The 23,906-nt window shown below is 39.4% G+C and overlaps 1 protein-coding gene across 1 annotated transcript in view; it reads right to left on the bottom strand.

Moving 5' to 3' along the window:
* The window catches only part of mmel1 (membrane metallo-endopeptidase-like 1), a 57,635-nt gene extending 34,159 nt beyond the window's left edge, over positions 1 to 23,476 (bottom strand). Inside the window, exons 1-8 of the mRNA XM_060852170.1 lie at positions 23,320 to 23,476; positions 12,465 to 12,524; positions 11,545 to 11,706; positions 10,127 to 10,207; positions 8,020 to 8,115; positions 4,850 to 4,968; positions 3,337 to 3,402; positions 2,324 to 2,458 (exon numbers count right to left, since the gene is read on the bottom strand). Coding sequence (XP_060708153.1) covers positions 2,324 to 2,458; positions 3,337 to 3,402; positions 4,850 to 4,968; positions 8,020 to 8,115; positions 10,127 to 10,207; positions 11,545 to 11,706; positions 12,465 to 12,524; positions 23,320 to 23,473 — 873 coding nt within the window. The 5' untranslated portion in view covers positions 23,474 to 23,476. The remainder of the gene's footprint in view (positions 1 to 2,323; positions 2,459 to 3,336; positions 3,403 to 4,849; positions 4,969 to 8,019; positions 8,116 to 10,126; positions 10,208 to 11,544; positions 11,707 to 12,464; positions 12,525 to 23,319) is intronic.
* Positions 23,477 to 23,906: the final 430 nt, after the last annotated feature.

Here is a 23,906-nt window from a genome sequence, read left to right as displayed (position 1 = left end):
CAGTATAAAAGCACGAGAAGGGGTGCAGAAAATCTTTAAGCAGGCAATACCAGCAAAGCTTGTTAATAAATACTGGGAAAAGATTGAGGTCTTTTTTTATCATTGAAGGAAATCAAAAGGCTTACAGATGACCCAATGGATTAAAAAAAAGATTAAAATTATGAAATTTTTTGACGGAGTGCTTACGGGAGGAATGCTTCCTCTTGTGGGCAAGAGCATAACTCGATGCTATTGGCAAAGCATAGTCATCAAGAAATCCATCCAAGAAATCAGAAGGAACATTTCCACTCAAACAGTGGAAAGAATGTTGACTTCACTATCCCAGAGAGTGGACGAAGTGAATATTGTCAACACACTTCAGGGGGAGCTGGTCAAGCAAATGGTTGAGAAAGAAATAGAGGGTTATAATTGGTTGATAGAGTCATTGAGTCATACAGCATGAAAGCAAACCCTTCGGTCCAACCAGTCCATGCTGACCACAATCCCAAACTAAACCAGTCCCACCTGCCTGCTTCTGGCTCATATCCCTCCAAACTTTTCTTATTCATATACTTATCTAAATGTCTTTTAAACACTGTAATTGTGCTCACATCCATCACTTCCTCAGAAAGTTCATTCCACATGCAAACCACCCACTAGAGGATTGAGTGGAGCATAAATGGACTGGCTCCACTGAATGGCCTGTTTGTCTGCTGTCTATTCATTCTAATCCCACAACAAGTTAACTCATCTCAGATGATATGGTGGGAGAATCCTTGACAATCATTCAGCCTCAGTAATCCTTTGGCTGATATTCTCTCATCTGTAGCCTCAGCTCTTGTTCTTGATCACTATATGTAACCTTCTGATCTTTCTCAGGAGAGGCCATATGATATATGATGCCCTCACGTATTCCTGCTAACATTTACAGGTCAGGTTAGATGCTAGCTACATGACTGTTGTCCATTGAGAAAGAAGCCTTTCAAGAAAGGTTGGGGGTGTGGAGAAGGGCAGAAAAAAAAACAAGACTAGATTGACATCTAAATCTGCAGAAGTACATTTTGTTTTACTTATGAATTTATGAATATATTAGCCAGTTTATTTCAGAGTCAATGTAAAGAAGGAGAGTACATTACATCACAATGCAGCTGGACTAACCAAACCTTCACACCTCATTAATCCATCAAAACATGCCATTTGACCATCCAACCATTTGAATCTTATTCAAATATATTTGACACACTGATTTGTCACTATAATATTTGTGAATCCAGATGCAGATGTTTAATTGCATAGCTGTAGAAACATAACTGAGCAGTATACTTGTATTTTGAAGGCATAGAATGTTTCCAACAGATCAACATTTTGTAAACATTCCATCTCAGAAACATCAATTCCTTATTTTCCATTGACTCTACTTTATTGCCTTATGATTGACCTATTCACTATTTCCTGTTTGAGACAGCTTGTTCATAAACCTACAGCTTTATGGTAAGCATTCCTGTCTCTGCGTGAAGTCATAGAGATTTTACCCATATTCCAGCCAGTCCTGAAGGTGACTGAAAGCTGCAGTTAATTTGGGGTTAGAATTCAGCAACATGAGAGCTACTGTATCAAATATGAAGCATTAAGACAGAATACAACAGAGCAATGTAGTGAATAATGTAATGTAGTGTGAGTCTTGTGTTCAGGGAGAGAATGAGTCAGGACCAAACAAAAACAGAAACTGCTGGAGAAACTCAGCTGGTCTGGCAGCATCTGTGGGAAGAAAACAACATTAATGTTTCAAGTTCAGTGACCCTGCTTCAGAACAAAGTCCAGTGAATTCTGAAGAAGAGTCACTGAATTTGAAACATTAACACTCTTTGGTGCTCGTAGATGGTGCCAGAATTGCTGAGTTTCTTTAGAAATTTCTGTTTTTGCTTGTTTCAGATTTCCAGTATCTGCTGCTCTTCATTGAACAAAAATATCCCCAGAAGGACTGCAGATAATGGAAATTAGAAACACAAATAGAAGTTGCTGGAAAAACTCAGCAGGTCTGGCAGCATCTGTGGAGAGAAAGTAGAGGTTAACATTTCGGGCCACTGATCCTTCTTCAGAACTGTTCTGAAGAAGGGTCACTAGTACCGAAATGTTAGCTCTGGATTTTCTCCATGGATGCTGTCAGACCTGCTGAGGTTTTCCAGCAATTTCTGTTTTCATTTCTGCAGTTCTTTGTTTTATTATATGACCTAGCACCAAATGCTTAAGGAGGATGGCACCATTCTTCAGTGTGATTGTGTTTTGTACTTCCTGTCCATCATTCTATCTTCAAGGAAAAAGTATAGAAATCTCAAATACTTACATTTGCCAATTCAGTTTCAAACTCCAGGACTTTGGTCATTTCTTCTTCAACAAAAGTATCATTTTTTGTCACATTTCTGTCTTCCCTGATCATCTTAGCAATTGTGATCATAATTTGCAAATGAATTTCACGCACCTTAATAAAGAGGAACACCACTAAATTCAGGGAGTGATTTATTTGACAGATACATGCATACAAGGTTTTACATTTGTACACCATTTTACTGAGGGGTACACTTTTGCCTTTCACACTTCCTAAGCAACTAAAATGCATCTATCTTTTATCCATTCTTGGGATAACTGAAACACTGCCAAGGCAGTATTTATTACACATCTGAAGGTGCACTGAGGCCACTTAAAGTCATCCACATAATATGGAAGTTACAAGTGGGGCATTCAAGGTAGCGTTCAAAGCTTAGTGGATTGCATGAATTTTTATGACAATTTCATAGTTATGTTGTGTTGCGAGGATGAAAATTTGCAGATGTTTTGAATTCTGTTCACAACTTGGTAAAAAGGATTTTGACTTAGAATCTTTCTGTTATTAATCCAAAACTACAATCATTGGCTATTGTACCCAGATTATTAGGACATTGGGCACACGTCCAATATTCCACCCCATATTAAAAGCTGAAGCCATAAATCAGATGTATTCCTGAGTTCCAGCATATGTTGCCAGCATAATTCTGTGCCAAAAAGCCTAGATATTAGTGTTTACCTTTCTACACACGCTAACAAACTGAAGCGACTAAAGGTGAAGAAGAGTGTTTTCTTTGTTTAGCTTTATTAGTTAGAAAACAAAAGTGCTGAGTTCCCATGCTAGATCTTCTTCAACCATCAGTTTGAGGAATCAGCCCAGTTTCAAACAATATTGTAAAATAATTGTGTAATCTCTTGAAATGAAACATGTTTAAAGGGAGGAAAAGTAATAGTTGATAATTCATAAAATGTGTGGAACTAGATTGCACCGGTAAGAATCCATGCCATTTCTGTGCAGTCAGTCTCAGAGCTCACCTTCTTGTAGTTTCCATTTCCAAAATAATAATCTCTGGAAGGCATCCCCAGAGTTGGCTCATCAACCTGCAAGAGTTACAGGCAAAACATTAAGCAAGAGGGTCATGCTGGTGTGAACTGATTTCTGCTTCTCTGGAATAACATCCAAGACATTTGACACCAACAAGAACAAAGGGTTCCACTCCTTCCAACATTGACTCATTATTGGGCAGCACTATGTACGATCTACAATATTCACTGCAGCAATGTATAAAGGTTCCTTTGACAGCACTGGCTTAAAATCTACTACAATAGTCAGGACAAAGCAGCCTTCTTGACTGGCATTCCATCTACCACCGCTAACATTCATTTCCTCCATCACTAATGCACAGTGGCAGCAGTGCAATTTGCAACAAATCGCTCAGGGTCCTTCAGCAGCACCTTCCAAACCTGCAAATGCTACCATCTAGAATGATAAGGAAAGCAAGCACGTGAGAACATCACCACCCACAAGTTCTGTCCAAGTCACACAGCATCCAAACTAGGAATTGTATTGCTGCTCCTTCACTCCCGCTGGAATTTCCTTCCTAATGTGGATGTACCAATGCCACATGGACTGCAGTGGTTCACCACTTTCTCAAGGACAGTCGGGGATGAGTAATAAATGCTGGCCCATATTTCTGTGGAAGAATAAAATCACTGATTCAAAGAGAAATGAGTGGGTAGTTTCCTTGAAAACTGCAAGTCATTCTCCAGCCATTCATTTGATTGGCTGGACCTTTGTTGGGAATGCACTCCAGGTTCTCTGACAGATCATAATGACAATGAGTCAAGTTCCTAGCTGGCAACATCAGAATATCACAACATGAGCCACTTGCATACAACAGCAACTTGACTACATTTTGCACCAAAGGCAACTGGGGCGGGGGCAAGGGGTGTGGCAGTGTTAAGTGCAGTTTGCAGATCACAATATAACCCCATGAGCAGTATATTCACGTGATTCTGGCAAATTCCCTGTCCCCAACTCATCAGCAAATGTACGTACATGATCTCCGACAAGCTAAAACGCTTGGAAAAATTTTGCTAAATGTGAGAATTTGTATTTTGATGTTAAATTTCTGGTGGCCAATATTCACCTGTTAGAAACACAAGGTCAAAACAGAAAAAAACAACACAGGTTGCATCAGATAATCTGGTTGAAATTCATATCTTCAAGAAATATTCAGGTTCAAAAATTTAAACAGACATTTGATGTTTCTACGAACGATTGATAAAGAGTATCAAGTGAATCAAGAATCAATCATTTGCAGCGACAGTCACAACACATCATTTATTGTCTCAGCATTATGGCAGTGTAAAGCAAGGCTTTAAATGCTTTTCTAAAGTATTACATTCTCTTAAATCCTCAAGTACCTACATTTGTGTACAGAGAATTCCTTACGTACTAAAGTTACATAGATTACCTCCCATCTATGCAGCAAAAGTATGTTCAACACCAATGGCTTAAAGCAGGAGTTAATGATAACTTACTTACATGAATGATATGTCTACTCGAGTTCTTGCCATCAATCAAAACAAACATCCCCACAATAGATTTCTTATTGTAATAGGTATTAAGATGTGGTAGGATGGTCTCCAAACTCCAATCAGGCTCTGAAGAGACAGAGTGAAAGCAACATCTATACATTTAGTAGAAAACGTTAATTCATCTACCTAAATCCACCTCATCCCATTAGCACAGAAAAAGTAATGTGCATCCCTCCCATGGTTTAGCAGCAATGGTATCTACCACAAACATGGTGTGTTCAGACAATAGAAATGCCATTCTGATGATATCTATGGCGAACAGCAACAGCAACTTATGTCCTGAACATCGTAAAATACTTCAAAGTCGTTCACAGGAACATTATCAAACAACAGGACATCAAAAAATTTGATGTCAAGATATTTAAAGACAATAATTACTGAAAACGCTCAGCAGGTTAAGAGTTAACATTTCAGGCCAAGATGATAGACTGATTTTAAAAATTATTCTTTGACAACATATGAACATTGTGGCTGCATCAGCATTTATTATCCAAACCTGATTTCCCATGAGTTTGGGTAATGTAGGTACACCTCCAGTGCTGTTAGAAAGTGAGTATAGGATTTTGACCCAGCTACAGTGAAGGAATGGAGATATAGTTGCTTGTCAGAATGGTGCTTGGCTTGGAAGGAAACATTTCATCGAATGGCATAAACCCAGTTGGGAGAGTGCACTGTCATCCTCTAGTTCCATTAGTTCACTGATTACAACGCATATTTAAATATTTTACCCAATTCCCAATGTGGCCAATGATGTATTTTATCTGTATGTTAGTTTCAGAATATAAAAGAAAAGTAAACAACGACCAAGTTTATTTAATAAAGAATAGAATTATTGAGTCATTATAACAGGTATGCTTAACTAAAATGCAAAGCTGATTAACAGTTTGAAATATGGAAGTATAACTATTAACTCTTCAAACTAATCTAACACTGCTATACATACTGGGTTCAAAAATCCTTTTCTGCACAAATCAATTTTTAAAACAATATTTCAAATGTCGCTGTTCATTCATTACTAGATATCACTGTATGACAAATCAGAGACGTTGGAAACATGGAGAAATATTTCAGAAGATAGCATAACACTAAATGAAGCGCTTAATGAATACTTTTTGTCAGTATTCAAATTGGAAAAAGGCATGTTAGTAAGAATGTGGAGATACAGTCTACAAGATTAGATGGGATTGGGGTAGATAGGTAAGGCCGCTGGGTCGGATGGAGTTTATCCTAGGATTCTCTGGGAAGCCAGGGAGGAAACTGCAGAGCCCTTGGCTTTGATCTTATGTCTTCATTGTTGACAGGAGTACTGCCAGAACACCGGAGGATAGCAAATGTTGTTTTCTTGTTTAAGAAGGGGAGTCAGGACAACCCTGGTAATTATAGGCCAGTGAGCCTTACTTCAGTTGTGAGTAAGGTGTTGGAAAGGAATAATTTAATTAGGGATAGTCAACACGGTTTTGTGAATGGTAGGTTGTGCCTCACTAACCTTATTGAGTTCTTTGAGAAGGTGCCAAAACAAGTGGATGAAGGTAAAGCAGTTGATGTAGTGTATCTGGACCTCAGTAAAGCGTTAGATAAGATTCCATATGGTAGGCTATTGCACAAAATATGAAGTTTTGGGATTGAAGGTGATTTAGCCTTTTTCATCGAATGGTGAAGGCTAACACAAGGGAACATAGATTTAAATTGAGCGGTGATAGATTTAGGACAGATACTAGGGGTATTTCTTCACTCAGAGATTAGTAGGGACATGGAACAGGCTGCCTACAACAATAATAGACTTGCCGATATTAAGGGCATTTAAATGGGCATTGGTCATACATATGGATAATAATGGTATGGTGTAGGTTAGATGGGCATCAGATTATTTTTACAGGTCAGTGCAACATCAAGGGCCAAAAGGCCTGTACTGCGCTGTAATGTTCTATGCTCTATAACCTCTACAAGCACATTAAATTTGGCTACTTAGACAAATGGCACAATGGAAATTGCAGAAAAATGATTACACAAAATTTGTCAAGAAATGTGGTGCTGGAAAAGCACAGCAGGTCAGGTAGCATCCGAGGAGCAGGAGAGTCGAAATTTTATGCATAGGCCCTTCATGAGGAATGGCCAAAACGCCAACTCTCCTGCTCCTCAAATGCTGTCTGCTGTGCTTTTTCAGCCCCATACTTTTAGACTCTGATTTCCAGCATCTGTAATCCTCACTTTCTCCCCAAAATCTGTGACATATTAACCGAGAGTAGATGAGAATCCTATTAAATCAATTTAGAACTAGCAACTCCCAACTTGTTTGTTCAGAGGTTGAGGAAGTGGCAGTGGCAATATGGTTCAAAGTGAAGATTCCTCTAGGGAATAAGGCAATCACCCTGAGATAAAACATAGGACCTTAATTCAATGTATCATCTGAAAGACTTGACCACTAACAATTACTCCCAAAGAGACAGTCCTAAACAATATGCTCAAGCCTCTAGTACTCAAATTCACATTTTTTTCTGAATCACAGGTGAAAATGTTACCACAGAGTCCAAACTAATGCACAAGGATGCATGGTTACGATAAATAATATGGCACTAACAGCATTGACAGAGGAAATGGTGTCTCGACTGAGTGATCTGATGAAAGGACCAAATCTTTAATGAATTTAAAACATATTCATTAATCAGTGCCTGTCAACCTAATCTCACAGTCTCTCCCTGTCATCTCTGGACACGGAATCTGTGTATCCTTCTCCTTTTCCAGAAAATGTTGTGGAAATCCAGGTAGACCTGTGCCACATAAATGGCGGTTACTCAGTTTGTGTATTCGTGGGATGGATCTCACAAGTTGCTATCAAAATGCTAATCAGGCACGGCATTGTATGGCATCTTGATGGTCAGATGTATACATAGAACCTACAGAGAGAGCGTGAACAAGACAGAAGGGGAGGAAGAATTTGGAGCTTGAGGTATGCACTTCTTTGCGAGGGTTACTTCCTTCGGAGAGAGCTGTTAAGTGCTTGTATGGCAATTGTAGAAATAGCTAAGGCCAAACTCAAAACAGCTTCAGTTCTCAAAGTGTTTAAAAATAGGTTTAGAATTAACAACATTGGAGACTTATTTGAAAACTGTTGCATACCTTTTGTGATATCCCAATCAGATGTGGTAACTGGCCATCCTCCAATTTCATCCAACAGATTTAGGAGTGGCTCAGAGTCCCTTTCCTCAAGCGAACCTGTGATAAAATTAAAAGCAAGACTTGTATTTATAGGTTGTCTTTTACAACTGCAGGCTGTTTAAAAGCACTTTACAACCAATTGAAGCACTTTTCATAGAATCATTGAATCTGTACAATGTGGAAGCAGGCCATTCGGTCCATTGAACCATTGATGCAGTTAATGTTATAGTATCTGAATTTAATCAGAAATAAGTGAAAAGAGGTTGACTGTTTCTTTCAATCACAATTTTCCCCTTTCAGCTTAATTTTAAAGAATTGACACTTCCACTCTCATTTTATGCCATAGGGAACATAAAATTCACGAACTAATCTTAAAAAAAGTTGCAATCTCTTTTAAGAGACATAATCACGATATTGTTTCTGTGGTTTATAGTCACATGACGCTGGTGGGTGTTTAAATTTAGTAGCTTGCACAAATTAATTTTTGTGCAGAAAGGGTCCCAGTGATTCCTGATGAATCAAAAGTATTGTTGTTTTGGGAGTCCATTGCAATGTAACTGTGAGAAAACATCAGTAATGAGTCCAATTTTTCACTTGAAGCCAGTTACCTTTGTGTTTGCTGAAGTATTCAGCAAAACAAGAAATGACTGCGTTCTAACACATGTTTTCTATCTGAATTTTGTAACTCCTTCAAGTTTAGAAAGAGTATTCCAAAACTCCTAATATTCCTGAGGCAATGAGACACTTCTCCTTCTTTGTTTTAACATCCTTCATCATGGGATGTTGTTTGGCCCAGATGCTTTTCCTCGTCTAAAGAGGCCGACTGAGGTCATACTCACTTGGGTTAAAAGTCTACTTTGGTGAGGGCACAACATTGAACAGGTGACTTATTATACACCCCATCAGAGATTTCTTTTACAGGATATGTAGTGCCAATGGTGGGGGCATTTGTTTAGCACCTATAATGATAAGGTCATATTTGACTGCAAACACCTTTTCAACACTGATCCACAGCAGGCTTGCTGAGTCAACTTGTTTCCTTGTAATCTTGCACCAACCTCTTCAGCTCTGCCCCCATGCCTTTGAAATTAATCCTCAAAGATTAATTTGAAAGCTCAGAAACAAGCTTAACGTCAATGTGTGTCTTTATCAAAGCAAGGTGCTGCAAGACACCTCAAAAAAGGAGAGTTCTGTGGGACAATATTAGGTACAAAGCAGGAATGGGAATAGTATTTTGGAAGAAGGTAAACCAGGGGCTGGAAATGTGGCTTTTGAAGTGGGATGGGAATTAGTGACATGGAATTTGTGACCAATGTTAGAATGTGGAGATGTGCAGGCTAAAGGTTCTGACAAGGATGAAAGAGAACAGGGTTGCCAGTTAGACAGCAGAAGCTGAAAATGGAGACACAGAGCTGGACCAAGCTGTAGAGACATTGGGATCGAGGTAGTGATGGAATTTGTGACCCAAGGTTGGGATTTAAAAATCAAGGGGCAGGGGTCAAACCAATGAAAATCAAGAACAGCTCCATACTGTCATACTAAAAGTCATCAAAAGAGCATGAGGTGCCCTGGGCTTTTCAAATAGAGGTGTGGAGTTAAAAAAAGAGTTATGATATCCCCTTTATAAAATCCCGATTTGAACTGAATTTTATCACAAGAATTATTCTTTCCCAGATGTGGGCATTGCTGGGTCGGCTGGTATTTGATTCCCATCTCTAATTGCCCCTTGGGCAGATGACAGTGAGTAGCTGGAGGCCACATTGTTGCAGTATGACCCAGCTTGCTTATCTCACCATTCAATACACACATCTCAGCAGGAGCTATCAGCTCTCAAACTAGCAGTTGGAATTTTACTTGATCCTACTCTCCAGTTTCACCTCTGTCTGTAGCTGATCAATCTTAGTGATTCCCTGTTACCTCTGTTGAACGCAGACAGTAGAGATTTGACTTTCCCACATTTGCGTGCTTATCTTCCCCTGACACAATGCATTTATTCACTGAACCACCGGAGGAAGTCCAGACATGAACATATATTTTAACCAAGCAAATTACTTTAAGTTGAACTCACTCTCATTTGTGCAGGATTTATACAGCTGTTTAGCTTTCTTAAAAGCTTCACGGTCTCCATCATCTGGCATCTCTAAAACACCTAAAAGCACAGATAGGACAAGCAATAGCTGAGTTAAATATAACAAAGGATCAAAATAACCTTTAAAAGAATGAGGTCTTTCTCTCTCTTCTCACAAATGAATACCAATTGCTGAATAAAACCATTCAGTTTTGTGCTCCTGACATTTTGGGGTAAACGTTTGGTAGACTATTCCATGGAGTGTAATCACCGGCTCCCTGCATATCAACTGCCTCACACACCAGAATAAGGACATAGAATCCCAACAGTGTGGTTGCAGGCCATTTAGCCCATCAGGTCCACACTGACTCTCCAAAGAGCAGCCCACTCAAACCCAACCCGCTATCCTATCCTGTAATCTTGCATTTCCCTGGCTAATCCCTGCACATCACTGGACACTGTAGGCAACTTAGCATGGCCAGTCCACCTCATGTGCACATCTTTGGAGGATATGAGAGGAAACTCATTTGGAGCACCTGGAGAAAAACCACATAGACATGGGAAGAAAGTGTAAGCTCCACACAGCCAGTGACCCAAGGCTGGAATCAAACCTGGGTCCCTGGCGCTGTGAGGCAGCAGTGCTAACCACTGAGCTACTGAGTTATGTGGAAATAATTACCAAGTACATCCATATTGAAGACAACATGCATAATAAACCATTGGGAATGTGTTTTACAACTAAAAAATCATTTAGGTACAATAGAACAATTTTGCAGTTACTGTTTCCCTTACCTGCCCAGAATAATAAAGGCAAAATACTACAAATGCTGAAACCACAGAGAATGTTGGAGAAACTCAGCAGGTCTGGCAGCAACTACGGAAAGAGAAACAAAAGGAATCCAAAAAGAAGCTGTTGGAATTGAACTGACCTCTTTTGTTGCACTTTGTCTGAGTTTGTTTACCAATGAAGTCTGCAAAAAGGTGGATACAAAAAGGAGTTGCTAATCAGAACCTGAGAGTCCTCCAATGTTCAGGTTGTGTTAAAATAACTTTCTTTAGGTGCACACTGTCCGCTTGCCCATCACTTTTTCCACATGCGATACAGTCTCTGATCAACATCCCTACAACATTTGAAAGAAAATGAGGACTATAGATGTTGGGGAGTCAGACTTAAAAAATGTGGTGTCCATTCCTGATGAAGGGCTTATGTCCAAATCGTCGACTTCTGCTCCTCGGACGCTGCATGACCTGCTGTGCTTTTCCAGCACCACAATTTTCAACTCTATTACCACATTTGAAGGAAATTACATCACTTACTTGTAATGTCCAGCAACACAATGTCCCAGTACTTTTGTTTAATTTTATCTAAAAACAACATAGGCTATTGAGTACCATCCTGATTACTGTTGGACTTTTACCTTTCAGAATGATGTTCAGTTTATCCCTTAGAATATCTATCGTACTGTATTCAGGTTTAGTCTCTGGTATAATATGCTGATTCAGCCAACCTCCACAGGCATACCTATAAAAGTCTTCGCATGGTGAGACAGATGAATCCATATTCTGGATTATCCTTGCAGCTGTATTAAAAGAAAGGCAAGTATCATATATTTTACTCAGTTCTCTGGGACTGTGCTATTTATTTGTTATCCATGCTTGGATATGTATTTCAACATTATCAAAGATTCTAATATGAAATTCTGGAATAAATCAGTTTCACTGGATAGTGAGGCACCAACTATAGCGCATAAATTTAAAATCTTCTAAAAACAGAATAAAGACAGAGATTAAGAAAAATTATTTCCACACGGGGGTTGTTAGGGCATGCGTTTCCTAAACAGAGAGTCCTTTAAAAATTCATTTAAAAATTATCCCAAAGCTGAAATTACGACAGGATATACTGAGGCAGGACTACATTGGACTGTAAGGATGGCCATACATGGCTCCCTAGTATTTTACCAGATCCTCAGCCTGCCTTCGGGGAGCTGGCAAAACTATGCTTTCAATGCATTGTAATGGGCTGAATGGCCTCCTTTAATGCTGGAGGATTCAAAGAAATGATGGTTTTACATAAGGATTATTATTTATCATTTACTTTTTCACCCTCTACCTAATCTTCATGAGAAAGGTGTATGGCTCATCAATTTGTGCTTTGCATTTGCACCTAATTTCCACTAAAATCAATGACTGCAGGAAAATAGAACCCATAATTATTGTCTCGTTAGCCATAATTTATTCCCATGAGGAACTGGCAGTACATAGAGCCAATAGCATTTACAGACAAGTCCAAGTGATTTTGCTTATTCTTTACTTAATGGATTTTTCAAACCTCATTTACCTGCAGCCACACAGTCCGAGGTCATGCACACATTGTCCAAATTACTGGAGAACTGTTTGCCTGAGGACCAAAAACAGAAAAAGGCTTCAGTCAGAAACTCCATTCAGTTTTGCTTCACCGAAGGTCAAAAGGTTATCAAGCAGGCTACAATGAATGATTCTCCCTCCATTATCATATTTGGCCTCTCTGAGAGAAAACAGAACTTTCCAGGGAGAACACTGGAATTTTTAAACGGCATAATTAAACCGGATTATCGGGTCATTCGTCTCTTCATTCTCATGTGGCCTCACAGTGCAAAAGATGACCATGATGTTCGTTTAATTTTCAAAAGTGACTTGACTGCAAAAATTATTTCATGAAGCAAATTACTTTGGATGTCCTGAGGCTCTATGAATGCAATTTACTTCTTCCTCTTGCTTATTCCTTCCTTGAACTTCCTTCTGAGTTTCAAAAGCACCATCCCACGTATTTTTCAATTCAACCTTTCTGCTAAAATCAAAAACAGTGCATCGTCTCCTTGTCCAGCTCATTTTTAAATTTTGCCTGAATTCAAAGCTGTTGAACACCTTAGCTTCTACAGTTTTCCCTTCTTTCTAAACCCTGACAGGCTTCCAAAATTCTGGCAGACCTCACTTTAACCTGAACCTAATAGGAAACTAACCCAATCAGCCTCTGTTTTAAACTAGGCTGACTTTAAATTCCATTTATGCCAATCATGAATAAAATGTAGCCATTAAAATGATTATTCCAGCTTGGTCTTAACCTACTTCAGTCACCTATATTCCACAATCTTTCTTAATCTTCTCAACTTTGGTGTTGTTCTACACTTATGAACATTAAACTTTCAACTTGACTTTACAATGAGAAACGCTGTCAGAGACATACACATCATTAAAAGATATTCAGATAGTATTCAACAGACATATTACAGTGTGGGAGAGAGAGACAGAAAAGGTACTTGAATGTAGGTTATGTGTTAAAACAGATTGAAGCAAAACATAATTGTTTGCAAAATGGCCTTCTGTGTTGACTGGCTTAGCCGGACAGGGAGTTTAGAAATGTGTTTGGTAAAATTGATTTTGTTCAGTGGGCAAACAGCCCACAGAGTTGAGTATAAACAATATTTCATCCAACACTTTAAGAGAGTTTGAGTGCAAGAAAAATTGATAAGCACCTTCTCAACTCTGAGCAACATTCAAGGATTTTCACATCCAATTTGCTTTATGAAGCATGGTCCTGCTTGTCATACAAATAAATGGAACAATCAATTTTAATGTGGCAAGATTGAACAACCAGCAAATGAGCAGCTAGTTATGACAATATTTCACTGAGCAAACCAAAGACCCCTAGCTTTTCTTGGAAAAGTACCATGGATTTTTTTTTTAATTCGGTTGAACTATCATAAATACATGGGACCCTGAATTAATCTATCATCTCAATAACATTACCTTTGGCAAGACTTTCTCAGCACTGTACTGCCATACATCAGGGTGAGGTGAATGCGCAAGATATTAAGAACAAGAAAGACTTCAGCTGTTACTCGTCTGCTATTTTTAATCAGAGATTTACAGACAGCGCTCTCCAGATGTTATATGCAACTAGTAGAGTCCAACAGTCAGAATCGACAGTGCAACTTTCATTAAAATGTTACTGCTAAGCAAATGCAGAGTCCAAAAGGGTGGCGCTGGAAAAGCACAGCAGGGCGGGCAGCAACCAAGGAGCAGGACAGTTGACCTTTCAGGCATAAGCCCTTCATCAGGAAATATGTGCATTAGAGATAAAATTTCAAATGTTATATTTCTTATATACTCTGCTTTTACAGTACTGATATTGTGTGAATCCTCTCTTCCACACATTGTGGTCTTAGGAACTTCAATATATATACTTGTGCTTCCTTAGTACCAAACTGGATTTGTTCTGGTACTAAGATTAATTGGTGACAAGTGAATGAGAACATTGTGGGTTCTAGTCTCAAACTGTAGACATCATTTCTATTGATACTTCAGTGCAGTAGTAAGGTTGCACTATTGGTGAAGCCCTCTGAGCAACTCACAATTGGTCAATCACATGTACCAAATCATCAAGCTGAAACATTTTATTAGCCATAGTACACATGCAAGTCAAAGGAGACAACTGATGCAATTCATTTGATGCAAAGCTTCAAATTATCGTTGGAGTAAATTTTCAACTTATGATCACTTATAAAAGTGGAGTTGTGGATCATTACAGAAACTACAAGACCATTATTTTCACTGATTTTCCAGGTCCAAATAAAAAAATCTATCTCAATGTTTCACTGCGTTTAACAAAGACAAAAGATTTATCAAGCCCTTTTAGATAAATGATCAACCATTATAGTTGTCAGGTTTAAACCATCTATACAAGGAACAAAAAAGTCCAAATTAAGCACCAGAATTAAGGAAAGGAAATTTAAATATCTTTCGAATTCAATGTCAAAAATGTCTGGTCATGAAATATTGGCAACAAGATCCCATAAACACTAAATTTATTTGTCAGCAAGATCACACAACAGTGTGAATATGTGATATCCAATTTACATCAGTTTAACTGAGTTGCCATCAACCAATAAAATGGTCTCCATCTTGCCTGTTCATTTAGTTCAACTTACTCCTGCAAGATTTTCAATAATGACTTCTGTGTTCAATGACACTGAAAATCCTGCACTCTGCAGTGAATAGAAGTGCTGACTTCTCGCCCACAGTCAGTGTTTGATAACTTGTCAGTATACATTGATTAATGTTACTGTTTTATCTGTTAAAATAAGCAGAGATTGCCCTTGTGTGGCAACAAAGTGTGGCTAGAGTTCATAATCTTTCCTTTTCTACAAATGCTAACAATTTAATTTGTTCACCTTTCTGCTGTACTCACTAATTTTCCCTTTTTAGCAGATTAACCATCCACCTCCTAACTCACACACCTTTATGGTTGTTCATTTGATTATTCACCTCTGCAATCACATGTCTACTCATTTTTGTACATCTTCCGTGAAGACCTTGCTCTTTGCAATATGCTTATTCTCACACAAACTCGAGCAGGTATTTATTGAACTTGTCCTCTTGCTCATGTATTTCCTCACCTACCCATGAAGTGACATTCTCATCCATTCATCCATTCACCAACACAGATGCTCCAATAAACAAATACTCCAAAAAATAAATTCTTCTACATTTCTCATAAGGCCAAGTAAAATTGATATGGCCATGATCTTGAAAAAAATAGTCATTTTTTAATCTAATTGACCGATTATTCTGCTTGACGTCCAGATAATTATTCATTGTAATTAATTTTCAATTTGACAATTCACTTCCTGACACCCCAAAGGTAATTTACAACTGACAGGACACAAGTCAGATGTGTGAAGTAATACTCTCCATTTACTAAAATGAGTGCATTTCCATCAACACTCAAGGAGCTTGACACCATCCAGGACAAAATGCGATGCTGAAAAAACACAGCAGGCCAGGCAGCATCCGAGGAGCAGAAGAATCGACGTTTCGGGCAAAAGCTCTTCTTCAGGAATGAGGTTTTTTTGTGGCTAGGAAAAAAACGTTTGTTCAGTGTATGAATTCTTCTGAGGATGAAGAACAGCAAAGGTGCTTTGCAGGTCTGGGAGAGTGCTGTCCTGATTTTTTATGGCTAGGGAAAACCATCTGCATTTGCACTCCTCACTTTCTCCTACCATCCAGGACAAAACAATATGCAGATATGGCGTCCCAGTCAACAATGTTTATGTTGCAGTAAAAGTTTTAAAACATTAAATCTTGTCGTGCCATCCTTCCAGATGTTTTAACTGGCAATTCAAATTTATTTTTAAACATTATTTTTAAACAATCTCAACAGACATTGTAACACCGAACTTATTGTTATAATCTCAGACCAAGGGTTTTCACTATTATTTCTCATTACATCAAGAATATGATTTGGAGATGCCGGTGTTGGACTGGGGTGTACAAAGTTAAAAATCACACGTCGCTCCAAAAGCTAGTGTGCTTCCAATTAAACCTGTTGGACTATAGCCTGGTGTTGTGTGATTTTTAAATCAAGAATATGGTATGCCAAGTCTCTATTTCCTATTTTCTATTTTCAGGACAGAAATTGTGAGGACATATACTTGTACTTACGGTAATTAAAAGTTTATGTTGTTGACATGGTGATGTGAAAACAATCTTACTGCTCCCCCCACCCTACTCCGACTCACCCCAATTCTTTGAGGTATATTCTCTTGGCTTTATCCCACTTCATATTGGACCCGTCCAGTCCATCTCCCACTGCAATCACACAGCCCATTTCCCCATTGTTTCTCCATCAAATCAAATTCCTTCTCTGACCTCCTAAATCATATTAGCAGAAATTCCTGTTTACATCTGAATCTTAATCTCTCAAAAGAGCTGGGAAGAATCAGGTATGCATGAGAGAGGACTGCAAACTGGAAACCAGTTTGAGGCACTAAACCTCAAACTCTAACTGACTGAAACTTCACAAATAAATATTCAGGAAGGAACACAGAAGAAACACACTCCGCTGCTCAAAACAGATGCTGTCACTGAACTGCAAGAACAATTATTCTGGATTAGAGTGGTGCTGGAAAAGCACAGCAGTTCAGGCAGCATCTCAGGAGCAGGAAAATCGACGTTTCTCCCGAAACGTCGATTTTCCTGCTCCTCGTATGCTGCCTGAACTGCTGTGCTTTTCCAGCACCACTCTAATCCAGAATCTGGTTTCCAGCAGCTGCAGTCAATGTTTTTACCCTGCAAGAACAATTATAATGCCGTCAAGACAATCACATTCAGAACATTTTTTGAAAGCTACCTCTTGCTTTGTCAATAAGTGAGATGATTATATGTTTGTGATACATTGAACTGCTTGTGTTTCCTTACAATTTTCTTCCCATCTCCTCTGAATTATATCGGAATGTAGAGCCACTGTATTGGGAGCCCCACTGCCTTGTTTAAGTAGCCATGTTTTATCAGACTGTCAACTATGCTAACACATTTGAACATTGAAAGCGAATATCATTCTTACTCAATTGCCACGTACCAAACTGCATAGCACCAATCCTAGTCAACATGCACAAAGGAACAGGAGTAGGGCAAGTAGTCCATTGAATTTGTTCTGGCATGGCAGATCTGTGCCTCAATTTCACTTATTTCCTCAGATCCAAATTAAAACAAAACCTTAATTTAATTCTCAGCCAGCCACACCGCTATCTTAACTGCAGACACACCACTTTCAACTCGATTCACTATTGCCCAAGTGACAGTGAGAAGTCAAACTTGGCACTATCCAGGTCTATTTGACTCAGCACCAAAACATTTGCCAGTTGAAAAACAAATACCACAGTTCTGGAGAAAGACAATGTCCCTTTAAGACAGATGATTACAAACAATCAATGATATATTAGCCTCCTGAGTTTGGAATTGTTTGTGTATTTAGTGGGATAATTCATCCTTGCTCCCTTGAAAGGGGGATTTGCAAAGTATTTGCAAGCTACAGGTTTGAGGTTACCCACTGCAATTCTATTGGAATGAATTTCACATTTATGAAATATCTTTTACTTTTTAAACTTATTGTGGCAACACATAATTCTTGAAAATGCAGCAATCAAGAATTACTATTTAAAATCAGGTAATTATGCTATAAATTACTGAGATAAATAGACACTAATTTAAGTTTTCCCTGTGGCTTGCAGGAAAATGCTATTCTTCAGAGAAAGAAAAACAGATGAATGCAAATATAAGATTTTCTTGAAGACGTTTTAAACAAACACCCCTTTAGATATAATGTTGCTGTGCATAAAAATTCCAGCAGAAAAAGTCGGTCAATCACTCTTTTGCAATTGTAACATTTCTCCTGAGACAGTGTGGGAGTATGTGCCCTATTAGCCAGGTTCTCTCTCTCCCTTTTGCACTCCTCTATGATAAGTTTGCAGTTCTGTAGTAAAATTATATCTGATTATTAGTTGCAATTATTTGTTCTCCTAAAAGTGCATCATATTCGTGACTGAGCACAGGATATTTTTGTACATGAGAAACAAATGGAAGTAAACAGCACAATACAGAGATACTGCTCCAATATAAATTACACCTGTCTATATAAAGTCATGCATGGTATAAAGATTGCATCTTAAGGAACGTGCCTTACAAAGTGCTCTTAAATTAACTGTAGAACCTTGTGGTGCAATTTCACCTTATGTTGCAATGTTAAATGAGATAAACTAAATACATTGTTACCCATTCTTGGACTATGGGCATTGCTAGCTGGGCCAGCATTTATGACTGATCATTAATTGCTCTGCAGAAGGTGGTGGTGAGTTGCCTCTTGAACTGCTGGAGTTCATCTGCTGTGGGTTGACCCAAAATGCCATTAGGGAGGGAATGCCAGGATTTCCAAGACAGGAGGGTAAGAGGCTTGGAAGGGAACTTGCAAGTGGTGATGTTCCCTGTATCTGCTGCTCTTGTCCTTCTAGATAGTAGCTTTCATGGGTTTGGAAGATGCTGTCTAAGGAATCATGGTGAATTTCTGCAGTACATCTTAGAGATGTCCGTAGTATTTAATTTGACAGATATTGTGTTGGAACAGTGTATTTAAGTACTATGCTCTGCTATGGAGTCTTAGGGTAGGGGTTGGACTTAACACTTTCCCCAAATTCATGACATTCTTTTTAACACAGATGCAGACTAATTTACCTGAGGAAGAAGATTTACCTGAGCGATCTCATGGTTTATTAACTCCATGCCTCAGAATTACATCAGTGAAAATGCTTTGGGAAAGTCAGAGGTGGGGAGATTTAACTCTTCGATGACATCAAGTCAGGAAGTCAATATTTCCTACAACAAATACAGTTGTTATTGTCGTCTGGTCCTTATCATTTGAAGTGACTGTTAACTAAAAGTTTGAATTAACCTGAGTCATAACATAGCAATTTCGAAAGTTATGGTTGAAAGATTAATTTGTAAGATAAACTGAATTAATCAACTTTGAATTTTTACAGGTTGAATTATGTAAACTGAAGAGATTTATATCATTTGCAGATCTCAAAAACAGATACTACACAATTACTGGACTGCTGCTAGCATTAGTACCATTACTAACATTTGTACACGTACACATATATAAAATGTTAATTCACATTAAGTCAGATTCCATGTATTTATTACATGGAATCACTGAAGTAGATTTTAACTTCATGCAAACTTCATCCAAACTTCTGGGGAATATACTGTCTCAATAGTCCTGACTTAAAGAATGATATTCCTCTGTTTTCCACTTTTTCTTTTCTAAAGATATAACTAGATGATAATTAACATGACTAAATTAAACAGTGACACACATAAGCTGACTAACATTTTAATTTGCACTTATGCCCTTACTATCGCTACTGTTATGATTTACACGATCACTTTTCACGTGTGTGGCCAATGTCCCTAATACTACTCTGAGATGACAAGTAACAGTTTTCAACAAAGATGTACAACAGTTTCAATAGAAGTGTCAAAATAATTATAGTTTCTTTATGTCAAAAATTGCATCTTAATGTCCAACACAATTGGGGCAGCATGATGGCTCAGTGGTTAGCACTGCTGCCTCACAGCACCAGGGACCCAGGTTCTATTCCAGCCTCTGGCAACTGTCTGTGTTGAGTTTGCACATTCTCCCCATGTCAACATGGGTTTCCTCCGGGTGCTCCGGTTTCCTCCCACAATCCAAGATGTGCACGTTAAGTGAATTGGTCATGCTAAATTGCCCATAGAGTTAGGTGCATTAGTCAGAGGGAAATGGGTCTGGGTGGGCTACTCTTCAGAGGGTCGGTGTGGACTGGTTGGGCTGAGGGGCCAGTTTCCACACTGTAGTGAATCTAACCTAATCTAATTTGTAATGTGCATTGGCAAAACGTTATAAATGGGACATTTTTATCTGTCCCCAGGAAACCTAGATTTGAAATTATGAATTTCAACTAAACTGGAAGAAACTGTCTCCGAGATACATCTTTGTGGGTGTAAGACAGCACTGGCAGAATCAAGTTATAATGCCAGTCCTCTTGGAGCTCTCAATCCAGTGACAACAGTTTCAAAATGTTCGCACACAATTGCAGCAGTTAAAAATCATACAACACCAGGTTATAGTCCAACAGGTTTAATTGGAAGCACTAGCTTTCGGAGCTCTGCTCCTTCATCAGGTGAAGGAGCGTCGCTCCGAAAGCAGGTGTGCTTCCAGTTAAACCTGTTGGACTACAACCTGGTGTTGTGTGATTTTTAACTTTGTACACCCCTGTCCAACACTGGCATCTCTAAATCACAATTGCAGCAGTGTGCATGATCTACAAGATGCATTGCAGACATTCACTAAAAATTCTTAGACAGTTCCTTTCAAACCCACAACTGCTACTATCTAGAAGGACAAGAGTGGGAGATACATGGGTGGATTACCACCTGCAAATTTCCGTTCAAGCCACTTACTATCTTGACTTGGAAATATATACAGCTCCTTCAGTGTTGCTGAGTTAAAATTCTGCAACTCCCTCCCTAACCGCAGTGTGAGTCTACCTACAGCACGTGTGCTGCAGTGGTTCAAGACGGGAGCTCACCATTACCTTCTCAAGGGCAACTAGGGACTGGCATTAAATGCTGGCCCAGCCAGTGATGCCCACATCACTTGAATGAATAACAAAAATCAGTTGGATTCCAATGTTATAGGAATCCTATAATTTTTCATAAGATTGCAGTTTACTGCATGAGGTCAGAAAGCCTGATTCTGTGGCTACCTCCTAGCCTTTGATGCAGGCCACTTTTATATCTCTGTTCTGACTGCAGATTCTCTGCTTTTGCACTGATGTACACACAAACATAAATTATGATGATCTCGAAGCAGTGATGTAACTAACTCTTGGAATAATTTGGCCATGGAGATCATTCCAGGGTATCCTAGTCAGGGCTTCTGCTTTTGCCCATTTTCTCCCCTTTCTTGTCAGCAGTGAGTTAAAATGGATTATGGTATCACAGGTTCCTCTGGTACCTAGTACCTTACTCATCTGACTCCTTCATATAAGAAGAAAATAAAGACTTGCATTTATATAGCATCTTTCACAACCTCAAAATAACCTAGAGCATTGTGCATTCAGTTGCCTAGAGCTTTCCAGTGGCTGTGCAGAGCTACCCAGTGGTGCAATTGGTCAGGGTGCAGAATCTTTTATCATCCATAATCAAATGGTAGAGCAGACTAGATGGGCTGAATGGCTTAATTATGTTTCTATATCATGTGGTCTAAATGCTTCTGAAATGTAGGAATTGTGGTAATGTAGGGAATTAGAGCAGCCAGTTTGCAAATGACAAGTGTTCAGACACAATAATGACCAAGATGGCTATCCTACTCTTTGAATTAGTGCAATGGGATCATTTGCATTTTGCAAAGTCAGCAGCTGGGGCCTCAAATTAATGGATCAGAAAGATGGCACCTCTGACATTACAAACCCCTCTCAATCGTACTACTTTGCAGCATCTGCCGAGATTTTTTTGCTGGAAAAAAACAACCTTTTAAATGAGAGGTAATAATGATAACTAGGAACACCACACTCTTGATCAATGGATATTGCATACATGCACACTTTAGAGCAAGGGCCATTTACATCATTGGTGTTCTGCACACTAGTCTTGAAAGCTAATCTTGAGGGCCAATCCAATTAAAGTTAATCCCCAAATCTGACTCAAAGTTCATCTCACACAGACACAACTCCCCTTTGAAGTGGTCTGGTGAACCATTTGGTTATATCAAAGAACTTTTACAGACGCACCTCAGAAAGCATTCTACCTGGATGCATCACGGCTTGGTATGTGCTCTGCCGCAGGTTCATAACAAACTACAAGAGAGTTGTGAACATAGCCCAGTCCATCACACAAACTAACCTTCCATCCATTGACTCCATCTATACTTTTCACTGATGGAATGGACTCGATGGGCCGAATGGCCTTACTTCCACTCCTATGTCTTATGGTCTTATCTTTTCACCCTAGTTATAATCTTTGCTGTCAGGCAGAAGATACAAAAACTTAAACATGCCAACAGACACAAGAACAGCTTCTTCCCCCACTGTTACTAGACTGCTGAGTGGACCTAGGGGAAAGTGAGGACTGCAGATGCTATACAATAGGGTCAGGAGGAGCAGGAATCAGAATCAAAAAGTGTGGGGCTGGAAAAGCACAGCAGGTCAGGCAGCATCCGAGGAGCAGGAAATTCAACGTTTCAGGCATAAGCCCATCATCAGGAATTTTCAACATTCTTGATGAAGGGCTTATGCCCGAAACGTCGATTCTCCTGCTGCTGGCATGCTGCCTGACCTGCTGTGCTTTTCCAGCCCCACATTTTTTGATTCTGAATGGACCTCTCAAGTTTAAAATGAAACATTGATCTTGCTTTCTGCGTGCCTTCTTTGCAGCCGTAAGCTTGTATTCCTTGCTCTGCTCGATCACCCTCTGATATGAATGTGGTATGATCTGCTGGTACCGCACGCAAGACAAAACTTTTCGTATATGTGACAATAATGAAGTTGCAGCAGTTCAAGACGGTGTACCATCACTTTCAGAGAAGCTAGAGTAGGGCAGTTGCTAACCTCGCCCTCACCTTTAAGTTTCCTGATGATGGGCTTTTGCCCAAAATGTTGATTTTCCTGCTCCTCGGATGCTGCCTGACCTGCTGTGCTTTTCCAGCACCACTCTGATCTAAACTCTGGTTTCCAGCATCTGCAGTCCTCACTTTTGCTCAGTTTCAAGGCTGCCCTTATCATCTGAACTACCAGGGTTAGCCCTTTGGGAGCAGGGAGGTTTCCCCTGGGTCACCTTACCTCTATGGCTGGTGTACAATACAACCAGCGCCACCACTGCACATGTCATGATGAGGAGCAGCACCGTTAGTGTAATCTCAACGAAATTCCAACTTTTCTTGGCTGACTTTGTCGACTTCTCCACGATGTCCATCTGGCTTTCGGTCTTTCCCATTATAGTGACTCTGTACAAGAAAAAGATATTGAGTGCTGTTACTGAAACGCACCGAATTGTCAGCGAACAAGGTGAAAAACGTGGGCTAACGAAGATAAAGCACTTTACGTCTGCACTTTCGCCTGATCTTCCATCTCCCCTTCCTTCGGGGAGGTAAATCACCCCCTCCTCAAATTTCCTATCGACTGGGGTGGGCAGGTTCCTTAAAGCAGTGGATTGAATCGCTGAACCGTGGGTAGGGGGAGAATAGCATACAAGGGTGTAAATGCTGAGTTCTCTTTGAAGGGAAATGTAACAGGTTAACTTAGCTAGAGAACCAGACTAGCCGAGTGACGGAAAATCCCGCGAAGGATTCATTTCAGGCATCATCTCTGCTAAAAAAGAGAGAGAAGGGAGGGCGGGAGCTGGGAGTGGATTCACCAGGAGTCAGTTT

Source organism: Hemiscyllium ocellatum, chromosome 37, assembly GCF_020745735.1.
Source record: "Hemiscyllium ocellatum isolate sHemOce1 chromosome 37, sHemOce1.pat.X.cur, whole genome shotgun sequence".
NCBI classification, from domain to species: Eukaryota; Metazoa; Chordata; class Chondrichthyes; order Orectolobiformes; family Hemiscylliidae; genus Hemiscyllium; species Hemiscyllium ocellatum.
This window is presented reverse-complemented; position numbering and strand designations above follow the sequence as displayed.